Source organism: Pipistrellus kuhlii, unplaced genomic scaffold (assembly GCF_014108245.1).
Source record: "Pipistrellus kuhlii isolate mPipKuh1 unplaced genomic scaffold, mPipKuh1.p scaffold_m20_p_5, whole genome shotgun sequence".
Taxonomy (NCBI): domain Eukaryota; kingdom Metazoa; phylum Chordata; class Mammalia; order Chiroptera; family Vespertilionidae; genus Pipistrellus; species Pipistrellus kuhlii.
In genome coordinates, this window is record NW_023425551.1 from 57,451,632 (window position 1) to 57,464,688 (window position 13,057).

At 32.1% G+C, this 13,057-nt stretch overlaps 1 protein-coding gene across 2 annotated transcripts in view; it reads right to left on the minus strand.

Annotated features, from left to right (window-relative positions):
- The window catches only part of ADGRB3 (adhesion G protein-coupled receptor B3), a 692,295-nt gene that overhangs the window by 427,212 nt on the left and 252,026 nt on the right, over nucleotides 1-13,057 (minus strand). For both annotated transcript variants that reach the window (XM_036414772.2, XM_036414773.2), the window contains exons 3-4: nucleotides 7,520-7,630; nucleotides 1,600-1,761 (exon numbers count right to left, since the gene is read on the minus strand). In XM_036414772.2, coding sequence (XP_036270665.1) covers nucleotides 1,600-1,761; nucleotides 7,520-7,630 — 273 coding nt within the window. The remainder of the gene's footprint in view (nucleotides 1-1,599; nucleotides 1,762-7,519; nucleotides 7,631-13,057) is intronic.

The following is a 13,057-nucleotide window of genomic DNA, read 5'->3' on the forward strand; positions in this document are numbered from 1 at the left end:
CCTTCCTGCTCTTTGTTTCTCTCCTCTTGACAAACATACCTAGATTCTGTTTGATATATGGCCTGTTTTTATCATCTTTTTCCTTGTCTTCTCCTTTCCATGACTAACTTAAGAATTTTCACCCCCCTCTTCATCTTTTTATTTCTCACTTGATGTTTCTCTCATGTAGCCCAATTCCTCCTGACATTTATTTTTCTTGTTTTCAACAGAAATCATTTACTCTGTCTCCCCTTCCTTCTAGCTTTCTGCACTGGCTAGCTTTTCATTCCCTCTTCACCTCCTGAATTGTATCTCCAATTTCTGCTATAAAAGCATTTCTCTTTTCATGGCATCATTCTTCCTCCACATTCTTTAACTTTTAGTTCTTTCATCTTTTATTTTATTTGTGATAAAAAAAAAACACATAATGCAGAATTTGGCATCAGAACTATTTTAAGTGTACAATTTAGTCCTATGAAGTATATTTACATTGCTGTGTAACAAATCTCAGCAACTTTTTCATCTTGCAAATCAGGAACTCCATACCCATTAAACAATTACTCCTCTACACTGTCTTTTAATGGTTTGCCCTTGCCCATTCTGCTGGCAAATCGGGATTGTCCCTGTGCTTCCCCCATACCACCCACACTCCTTTCTTGCTTTTAGCAACTGCAGAACCAGCCACCTCTGGAAATCAAACTCAGCAGAAAACTTTAAAGCACGATTCAGCAGATGAAATGCTGAGGCAGTGCCAGCCCCTCTCTTTATGCCCACGCCCTATGGAAGCCTCTGGCAAAGCTGTAAATGCAAGTGCAGCAGTCAGGAAGTTTGCATCAGCCGTCCACCAAATGGCTGAAAAAAATAAATAAATCTGATGCTTCACTATATCATATGCTTTGGACTTCTTAAAAGAAAATCCAGATTCCTCTTAGTACTTGTGTCTACCTGGAAGTCAGTGGTTTGAGAAGGAGCAGCAATGTATTAACTGAGACCAAAATTTTGGTGTTTCATGGGAAATCTGACCCTAAGTAAGCAAGCTATTTTGCTGTGCCCCATTTAACACACAGGTACATATATTTTACAACGACTTTATGCTTAAAAGAAGTGCACAGCTCTGGTGAGGGCAGCCACTTGAATAAAATAAATTAACAGAAAATCCTTTGGTCAGGGAGACTATTTTTTCCCTGGTAGCATCAGAGAAATGGTAGAAAAATAGTTGGCTTTCTTAATGGCCATATCAACCAGTCTTAGACAATGGGTAGAGATCATACTTCCAGCATGCTGGCAAGTTATGCTATTCTTCAAACATGCAATTGGACATTTTCACCCTCTAAAATAGGAAATTTATATTGAACCTTAAATCTGATAAGAAGCAGATATAGAAATTTCAACTTTATAGCTCAGTGGGTAGGGAAGTCATTTACCTAATTTCTTGACTGCTCTGAAAGCAGCAATAGTCACATACATAATAAAATTTCACAGTTGAGTAAGAATTACACTTATCCACTCTAATGAAAATGCCTATACCCAGTTCACATGAAAATAACAAATCAATCGTTCCAAATGCGTAGCATGACACAATTCAATAACATCCACAGTTGTAGTTGCTGCTAACACTACCTGGACAGAGGGCAGTGTTATTGCAAACCCTTGATTCTCTTAATGGGCCGCTGCAGTGTGTCCCGTAAGGTGATACACAAGTTCTGGTTCGCACCTGCGACCCTTGACCACAAGTAACTGAGCATGTGCTCCACTGGGACCACTCTTCCACACCAGATTCACCTGCGTGCAAGACAATAAACAGACATGAAATACTGTCTTGAATATTCATATACTAAGCATTATACCAAACTGACATTATGGCATGCAAGAATAATTAAAATGTGATAATATGACAGTACATCAAAACGTACAAGAAAACACTGAGGAGAAAAAGAAATTTAAAGGGAGATACATATTACACTATTGCAAGGTCCAAGTTTGCTATATCCCTGTTAGCAAAACTACTCTTCACAAATTCCACTGTGCCATGGACGCTGTGAAGGGGCCAGTCAGAACTTTACAACGAGAATTAATATGGAACTGATTCTCTTCAGGCTTTGTACTCTGATGGAAGAGGAAGGAAAAGGCACTGGTAATTTACTCTGGCTTTATGAACGGGGATATATTGATGTATTCTCCCCTAATTCTTTATTGCATTACTTACGGTACTTTCTAATACTGGATGAATTGGAGCTCTTGGATTTGGGCTTATCTAATTTTTATTGTGTTGATCACTGACACTTTATAATTTATTCCTAGTGCTAGTCCTACTTTTTAATCCTATGCCAGCTATTTTGTGTGTGTGCGTGTGTATGAGAATTTATTGAATAGCTTCAGTCACAATTTCCCCCATGATCTCGAGTAGTGATTTTTATTTGAAATAAAAGAAAATGCTTCCATGACTTCTAGTCATTTAATATGGAACTAAATTTTATTCCAAAATAGGGCCCTAAAAAGCCAATTAATATCTGACTTCATTAATTTTCTTGGTGTAAGCATGACACTGAAACAATGTCTAAATTCTACTATTATCAAAAGTCATGTCCCCAAATGACTTAAAGTCAACAATTCCTAAGACCATAGCAATGTGCTTCTGTTCCTATTCTGGCATTATGTTCAGGATAGACTTTTTCCTTATTTGAAAACTTGTAGTTTCTTTGCCCAAATTACAAAATCGGGTCATTTACTGGCAGGAACCATTTAAATTAACCATTTGTTGTTGAAAACATTTATAGAAGTGTTTCTGAAAACTTTATGGTACAGACTATATAAATCAAGAAGCAATTTATATTTTATCCATTCTGATTAGAATTTATCTTTGGGATATAATAAATATAATATGATGATCCATTTGTCCGTGTGTTTCAAAAGGTTGATAAATGACTTACAGTGCTACTCAAGGCAGCTGGTCCCCAGTCAGGTACTCTGGGACAGAAAGGGCTTGAACTAGAATATAACTCAACTTGCTGATATCTTCACTAAGAATTTCTTTTTTTTTTTTCAAATAAAACAAACAAGCAAACAAACAAATGAAGATCAGCTGAAATAAAACATGCACTTGCTAAAGTAGTTGAAGCTGCATTTTGCAATAAGTTTTTTGTTTTTGTTTTTCCCTGGAGGGCCCATAACAACTTGCTCACAAACAAGCATTGTCTGAGAACCACACTTTGGGTTACACCATTAAGAAGCATTTGCTTTTATTGGTCTGAATTATTTACCCAGAGGCATAGATTACAATGCATTCAGTGCTGAAAATATACCATAAAGGGAGAGCAAGAGGTAACTGAGAAGACAAATTACATCAAATAGGGCTTCTTTTTAGTGTTGTGACCATGTTTGTCCTAGAAGTTCTATAACCATCAGTCTTGATAATTTCAGTATTTTTGCCTTCACCAATTTATATATAATTAATTCATAGTATGTTATTGAATACCTGCCTCATAATTTGTCCTTTTATGTTAAAGAATACTCTATCAAGATTAAAAATCATCATTTTGTAAACCAAATAATGCCACAATGGTTAAAAATCTCCAGACATATATGTACATATGCACATATTTATTTAGCATGACAATTTAAGGTTAAGGTTAGGAAAAATGTAATGCAATTTTTTCATTTGATATTTCAACCTGTATTTGTAATGAGATTAAATGAAGTGGAAACATTATGGTTGTTAGTTATTTAAAGGCCAGAAAATCTTGAAAAATGTGAATTCTATAGTAAGTAAAGAATCAAGATTATAAATAATTGGTTATATTTTTTCCATAAAAGCAGTTCTCTTCCCCTTGCATTGTTTTGATGGCAGGAAAAAATAATTAATTAAACTGAGCAATGAATCAGGATCAAGATCTACTTTTAAATGTATTTCTGTACAAACATGTATGAATTTGGGTTGCTTCCTCATGTATGGTACCATAATGATGTTGAACAGGCTAAGGAGTGATGCCTGGATCATGAGAGATTGATCATTAGTGCTCAGAATTGGCCTTCTTCACACTCTCCAAACTAATGTTTATTTTGTTGACCAAAAACAAAATAAATAAGTACAATATATATTAGCTTTCAAATTATGAATCAAATTTTGCCACTCAAGCACTGGCTTACCTACTCAAAGGATGGCCATCCCTCAAATGCTCTAGTTTCAAATGACCTTTCCACTGCATAGTTATGATTTTCATGCTGCCTCTTCTTCATTCCAAAAGGTGTAAAGGTTATTCTAGTCAAACACTTGGTCATTGTGAGGAATAGCTAATATGTTTTATAAAAAAGATGTTTGTATTTTTAAGCTCATGATATTAAGAAAGTGTAATATAAAGCATTCAATTTTTAATATATGTGTCTTTGGAGATAGCACAAACTATTGTAGTTACTTAATTTGAACTGAGCAGGAACATTACATATCATGAAGAAGGCTTCTGTATCCAAAGCACTGTTGATGCTCTTTATCCTGGCACCAAACATAAAGGGAAACTGGAAAACACTACAATTAAAGTCAAAAGACCCATGTTAGATGGGAAGCTATCAAATTATTAGCTCTGTGCCTAAAAATGTCATTCTATTCCTTAGAATCTTTCAATAAAATAAGTAATACATCTACCTCAAAATGTATTTGGGAGGATTTGGTAAGATTATATATGACAGGGCATTTTAAACTATCAACAAAATATTAATATAAAGTTGTGCTAGTATGTTAAAATCATGAAATTAGAAGCATACTTTTATTTTTCTGTTTTATATAACATGCTATGTATTACTAATATAGGCTAAAAGTCTATTTTTCTAAAGAAGTTCTCCTAAGCTGTCTTATTGGCATTTAATTTATATTGTCATTATATGTGTATATCTGATCACTTTCATTTAATTTTTCTTGATAATAAATACAAATTGTATACTAGGCTATTGGAACACTGTCCATTTTCATTCAAGCTAGCTATAACAATTACTGGAGTTATTTTGATAAAATAATCCTACTTATCAAAAGTTACTCTTTAAAAAAAATCCACTCATTTGATTACTGTATGGAAAGTTTGTTTTTTTTTAAATATAAGTTACTGATCATACTGATTGAAGAGGGCAGGTTACTAATTTTGAGAAGTAATTCTTAAGTTATAAAGCTTGACAGCATTTGTTTTGTTTGTTTTTTTTCACAACTAATATAACAATTAGTTTTTATTAGATTTTACCTGTATTGCATCATTCTTTGTTCTCAAATTAATGTTAGAAATTAACATTTCTTGCTTTGAAAGAAACAGTAAAGTTTTATAAGTAAAACAATTTTCATGGACATGTAGCTGTATTTATTCAGACTAACTCCCTTAGCACCTAAATAAAGTATAATGTCAGAAAGCATTAAAGGAAAATCTGTTATTTTTTTAATTTTCTAGTGTCAGTTTATTTTTAACAACACTATTTATATAATACAGTTTTCCAGTCTATTACTAATATCAGAGTACTTTATACTTTAAACAAATAATATGCATTTATATTTGCCTATACTACCTTTGGATAAAAGTGAAATAATAAATATTTATTATTCACCAATTTGAACTCCCCCAAAATATTTTCAAACCATAATTTTGAAGTTCATTGCTGTTTCTGAATTATTGTTAACATTATGGGGATATGGTTTTAAAGCTCTTCATAGATCTATATAATGAATGTGTCGACTATTTTACAAAGAGAATATCATACCATATATTAGATACAGAACAATTCCTGAAAAATGAATTAGTAATTTCTTAGTAAGGAAACATAATGTTCCATATGGTTTGCATTAGGAAATAAGGTTTTAGACAAAAACTGAATCTTGTGGGTATATATTGCAGGCAAATCTCAAAACTGAATTTAGGTAAAACTGGCCAAATTACATAATGTTAATTTAAGCATAAACTAATTTTACCACATTACTGGAAATTTAAAGTTTGTCATTTCACTCCTAATTTTAAGTCTTTTCCAGTAAACCGATGTCTGCCACCTCTTTTGTGAAAAGCAAGGACACCCTTACTATTGCCCCATAGACGGCACTGAAGGAGGCTGCTGAGGAGTCAGCCCACACCCTAATGCCTCTACTAAGAGTCGAAAGTCCCCTGACATCTGTGTAGCGGTTAAAATTTTTTGCTTTCTGTAAAGAAGAAAAATACATTTAGAAATTTAAAAATGTGCCTGAGCCTAGTAATGTACATTTGTCTTGTTCAAGCAAATCATAAAAATACAAATCAACTTTATTTAAAATTAAGAAGGTAGACCAAAAGCAATTCAGATTAAGTAAGTTTTCTTCATTTCTGGATTTGGCTGCAACATATATCTATATACATATACTAAAATATGTATTATTTTATTCTAAACATCCTGCTATTCTGAGAATTCTTTGACCTAACTGCAACTAATGTATTAAAATCTGCCATTCACCCATTACCAAGAGCACAAGTTATTAAGAATTTACAGTTTTAAGTTGCAGATTCAAATCTATTGTTCCAAACTACTGTTATCCTAGGGACATATGAACTAAAGAAAATATACATTCTTCAAGGGAATTCCATAAAAAGTAATTCGGAATGTCATGTCAAAAGGCTGGTCATGTACTAGAAAATTCTATATTAATGGTATACAGCTTATTAGATCAAAATGCATAAAACTTCATAAAGACATTGTTAAAACTGTTAGTTTGTAATTTCCCAAAATAAAATTTACACCTGAAAATGTTTGTAACACAATTTAAACATGTTTCATCCAAGAATGTACACATGCAATGTATCCAGATAAAATTACAGCCCATTTATTATGATGAGCCAAAATATGAATGTATTTATTTGTATATATATATATATATATATATATATGTATATATATTTAGAGGGAGGTATTTTAAATTAATCTAATTAAATTAGAATTAAAATTTTTAAGCTATAAAGTAATTTTTGATATTTAATTATTTGTATTACAGCTTACAAATGTCAACTTTTTATTAATTAGCTTATATAAGAAAACATTTTGCAAAGCAAAAGTATAAAATCATAAAAATAATTGTTTCTAACACTTCTATACATTTTAACATTCAGTTAATATTTATGTGATATATGACATTTGAAAAATATTCAACATATTAAATATTGTTAATTTACATTTTATCATTTAAACTCCTATTTATAATTTTGATCCTGAAGTCCTATCATTATCAATTATTGATAAAATAACTTTGTTGACTTCCTTTAAAAGTCTAATGATTAAATTAAAGTAGTTAATTCACATAGTAAATAATAATATGTAAATCCTAAATGTCCCATAATGAAAGCAAAATAAGCCTTAACACATTGTAGTTTTGCATTTTTCAATTCACAGCTACTTCATTTATGGACTTTAACTGGTGACAAAAAAAAAAATGGGTCAAAAAAAATATCAGCTTCAAAAACTGACAAATGTGCAGCAAAAGATTATGAAAACATGCAGTGGTTCCATTAAATTAACAACAATAAATAGAAAAATGTAACTAACGTATTACCAGTTTGTGCCATAAATTTAGCAGCATCAGCTTGTTCCTGAGGGACCCTTTTCTCATGAACAGATCGAGGTCGCTGACTTTTAATTGTATGATCTCCCATCATTCCAAATTCTAAAGACAGAATAAAGGTATATGAAAGCTTGTGTGTAGACATTTCTCACAAATTACATTACTGTCTCATGCAATATGTTCCTGCATTTACCTAGAAGTTACTTGATTAAATTAACAATATTAAATTTGCTAGACTGAACTGCTTGGAATATTTCTAAACTCAAGTAAAAAAAAATCTATAAACAAGAACAAGGTTTCAAAAAACAATAACAGTCAGGTTAACACCAGGTTTTAACTCAGCTTCATTAACAAGAATAGTGTACTCTTTTCTGATAACGTTGTGAAGCAATACATCAGAAAAACACAACCAGTGTGAGCTGCTGTTTTCCGGAGGTAGAAGCCTGGCTGACAGCTGCTGCATGGCTGTTTAGCAAGACCCCCAACCAAGTTTTTCAGCACTTTTTACTGAGGAATGAGTAAGCCTGTACCCTAGCTTTCCTGAGATAAACATTCATTTGATCGATTATTTTTCCGAAGATGAGGTTGCCCTTGGTCCTCAAAAGTTCATAGAAAATGGTGGCTGAAGGAATTTTCATTCTCTCCTCCCCAGCCTCCAAAGAAGTCCTCGTGTCTTTTCTAACCATATTTAGAGTTAGTTATGTGACTCCGGGTGTCTACTATTCAATCCTGTAGTGGTCTAGCCTCCTCGGAAAGGAGAAAGTCTGGGCCCGACTCAGACAAATGGGGGAGAGAAAAAAATCAGCTGAAAAAATAATAAATCCAATGCAATATATTTTTAAAAAATCCATAGGCTTTCAAATATGCAAGAGTTCCATGCTTATTGCATTTATTAAATAATTTTAATAAAATCAAAGCCTCACTTATGGAACTGTTGTCTGTTTGGGCTCAGAGGAGTGTAGGTAGGGGAAGGGAATTTCTGAGGAGGTGGAAATCATGGTGATTTCTGTTACACCAAGAACATTCTTAAGCCCTTAAGACCAGGTATTTTATAGATGCCAAAAATTATTAATGATTGAGTAGCCTGGCCAAATGGCACAAGTTAGATTCTGGTCAGGGCATGTACATAGGTTGTGGGATTGATACCCAGTTGGTCAGAGCATGGATGGTAGGGGATCTCTCTCCTCTCTCTCTCTCTCTCTCTCTCTCTCTCTCTCTCTCTCTCTCTCTCTCTTTCTCTCAAAATCAATAACCATTTCCTTGGGTGAGGATTAAAAAACGATTGAGTAAAACAGATTTTAATGATAGTGCAGTTATATTGCCAGAACTAATAGTGTCAAAATTTGTGAATGGATAATTTCACCAGCTCACTATTTTGCCTTTCATCATTGATGCTTAAATAATCTTCTGCTAAAATGTTACACAAAACGTACTTGTGTAAATAAGCAGTGTATTTTGTAAGCGCTGTTCTACCAACTCTTGTCTTTTATGTAAGGAGAAAGATTAGCACACGTTTTGTGTTTTGTCCATCCTGGCAAATCCCCACATAAATATTAAAGTATGGCACCTGACAAGTTGATTTGGAAGATATCCTTTCCAGATATTCCATTAAAATGTGTATTTGTTGTGTTTTCTTTTTTTCCCCCTTCGGTTTAGATAAAATTCAAAGCAGAAAATGGAATTTTTCCTAAAATGTCATTTGGTTTAATCTTCTAAAATCCACCACTATTTTCTATTACTGACAACATCCTTTCATTCCATTCTTTTATTTGTATAGTTTGTGCTGCTTAAACCATTATGCTTATAGGTATCTAATCACATATCATTCAGTTCTTTTGAAAACTGACTACTTAAAATGTTTATATCTAGGCTCTTCTACACTATCCTATATTTTAAAATTGTATAGATAATTGGATTTTTCTGGATCTTCAATAGCAAAAGAAGTGCAAGTATGTTTGCTTTCTGTCCTCTAGAATGTCATTTAAATTGTGTGTATGTAATGTGTGTGTGTGTGTGTGTGTGTGTGTGTGTGTGTGTGTGTGTGTGTATGTAATGTGTGTGGGGGGGCATTTTAGGTCAGAGTGCATGTTTACATAAATACATTGGGGTCTCTGATGCTCACACTAAGATAGCTATGGTACTGGGAAGGCAAAGGATATAAAGATAAATTATTCCATGCCCACAACTTCTTAACTGAATGACTTTATTACCTGTTCTAATAGAAAATTCTTCAAATCAGTAGAAACATGATAATAGCTCACAATCTGTTTCCTAAGGAAAAATAGTTTATTTGTACAGGGACTATAATCCTAACATTTAGTGGTTTGAGTATGTTGGTGGACACTGCTGAGATGACTTTAAAAGCATCATGTTCAATTTTTAATTATTTCTAAAGTTTAAACACAAATAAAGTACTTATTTTTTCTAAAACAGGTATTAGTAGTTAAGTGAACTATTTCATATTATTAGCTGGTATGTGATTTATATCTCTCAAAGATATGTATAATACAATTTAATTTCAATACTATTCTTCACTGTAGTCATTTTTACTAATTATCAATAATATTATATGAACATTAGTGCTGGTAGCTTATAAGAAGGTCACAGTTCTTAAGAAATTCTTCAATCACCTGTGAACTCAATTACATATTATTTACATAACCAAAAGTTGAAATGATATATTTGATTAGTGCTCTCAATATAATTTATCTGAAAAATTACTTTTAAAAATTGAGAACTGCCCTGACTGGGTGGCTCAATTAGTTGACATATAATCTCATACACCAGAAGGTTGTGCATTAGATCCCTGATTGGGTGTAAGGCAATTTATCCATGTTTCGCTCTCCTCTGCCTCCCTCTCTCTCTCTCTCTTTCTCTCTCTCTCTCTATCTCTTGCTCTCTCGCTCTCTCTCGCTCTCTCTCCCTCTCTCTCCATCTCTCTCTAAAATCAGTAAATCCATATCCTTAGGTGAGGATAAAAAAAGTGAGAACTAATAAGAGGCCTTGATAAAACTGAAGAACTGAAGTCCCCATAAGATGCAAAATATACTAAACAATTTATTCCTTTTATCAGAGAGAAAAACAACTCTTATGGCAGTATTTTCTAAATGTCCCAATCTATAGTTTCAAATTCAAAACAACCTGAATTTGTAAGTAAAACATGTAAGCTATTATCTAATCAAGTGAGTTTCTTTTGTCAATGTTTATGTGACAAGTGTTTGAAAAAAATAACTTCTTTTTCTTAGTGTTGTTATCAAAGGTAAGACTTAACAACAAATGTTATAGTTCCATCCATATCTCTCTCTGAGATATTTTCAAAACATATGCGTTCTCTTTCAAATGATATCTTCGTCATTTCTAATGAAAAGAAAGGCTATTTATATCATCCAAACTTAGAAAACAACACAGTATTGTTTTTGCTATTCTCTTTGGTAGAGAATATGGTTGAGGTTAATTTATAGCATAAGTTTTCTTAATGGTTTGTTGATTCATATTCAAATGATTCTGAGTTGGCAAAGATAATATACTACATTAGTTACACGAGAAAAATAGCATAGCCAAATAAAAACATGATTTGCTTTGGTGAAAGCAAAGAAAAAAGAGTTATGAAATCAAATGAAGTAATGTACAGCATAATTTTGTGTATGTACATATGATACATGGCTTATGAAAGTACAGGGTTAATTTCTATGTCTTGATGTTGATGGTATCAATTAAGTGGTGGGTAAAAACTGCATTTAAGTGTAAACTCAAATGATTGGAGATTAAATCCATATTTAGGTTCATAGACTATGTTTTTTTGATAAAAAGCACTAGTCTCCAGAAATAGGATTCAAATAAAGTTATGTGAAAGATAGGTTTTGAAAATCTATTAAGTATAGTTTTATGTCTTTTCTCCCCCCATCCAAGAATATATAAGTACATCATTAAGAAACTAATAGACTTGAAAACCGACACTTGCTGGTCAATTACCAGTTATGAAGTTTTTGTCTGGAAATTAAAGGTTATTAAAATGTGAAACTGAAGTAATCAAAAAGTTAAAACAGGTATCCACTTGTTATTTAACCATGTGTGAATTTTTAATGTCTACATAAGCAGAACATTAGATTAGTTGATAATAGCTATGGTTGCAATCTTTCTTGCAATGTAAACACTAACTTTCCTTTGTATTTCCGCAGAAATCTTCCTAGCCTGGGCTATTATTGCTTCTCAACAAACCTTCAAAGTTATGTCCTACTTACATTCCATGGCCAAATGGCACTACATTTTGTCATGGAAATAGCCAAGCCACTGCATCCTTTCTCTCGATTTTCTTTACTTAAAAAGCTCTTCTACATAGGCCTGCGACAAAGATCCTTTCCAAGTCCAACTCAGAAGGCATCACTTCCATGAACTTTTCCCTATTAACCAATCATAATCAGCCTCTGTCTTTCTTATGTTTAGCTTTATGTCAATAATGGGCTTTCATTTTAATTATTAGATTGTCTTATACCTCCCAGAATATTATACACTTCTATAGTAAGGAAACATGGTTGATGGATTTTGAAATCATGTCCTGCTTTGCACATAACTGAGATTCAACATTTATTATATAAATGAATTTCATATTAACAATTGTTTTTCCAAAATGTAAGTTTCTGGATATCTAGAATTATTTATTTAACTTTCTTGGAGAATAGTTCAGTGGGTAAAAAATTAAATTCTTACCAAAGTATTTGGAAGTTAGTTAGTTATGTGTGATGATGATGGACAACATTTACTCTGTCAATAGGTTTATTATCCATAAATGTATTCCGGTTATTATAAAAATATTTTCAATATCACTTTACTTAGAACTGAAATCTCACTGCCCTTAAAGAAAGATTAATATTCTAAAAAAAAGCTTGATTTTTGTCAGTAAACATTTATTAATTATTTAATGTGTGAGGTACTTAAGTTTTAAAGATAAATAAGAAAGAGTCTCTTATATTCTAAAGCTCATAGTTCAAGGAAATCCACTAATCATGGCCTGGTCCTCTGAAATATGTAAAATTATTTTTAAATAAAAATATTAAGCTATACTTGAGAACCTTTTTATATTAATTTTCTAGATAACATATTATTCTTAACAATAATGACTTACTAATATGTTTCTAAAGAGAACATACATCTTTTAAGCATTCAAATAGACATTTGACTTGTCATATCATAGTGTGTAATAATATTAAAGGTGTAACTCGTTGACAGAATAAATATTTTGTTACCTGGCTGGATTATAGCAGTGCAAACAAATTTTGTTAAGAAACAACTAGAAATTTTCTGAAATAAGATTATTCTATTTAATGCATTCTAGATTCATAGTTAGTCAGGAGTATTAGTTATTAAATTTATTAATTTATTTTTACACTTAATGGAAATACATTTGGCTAATTGCATGCAAATAGCTGAGATTTAGACAGTGAAGAGCAGCCCAGATCACCAATCATTGACATCATTCTGATATTTTTAGAAAATATTTTTTAAAATGTGCTAATACTTAAAAATTGTATT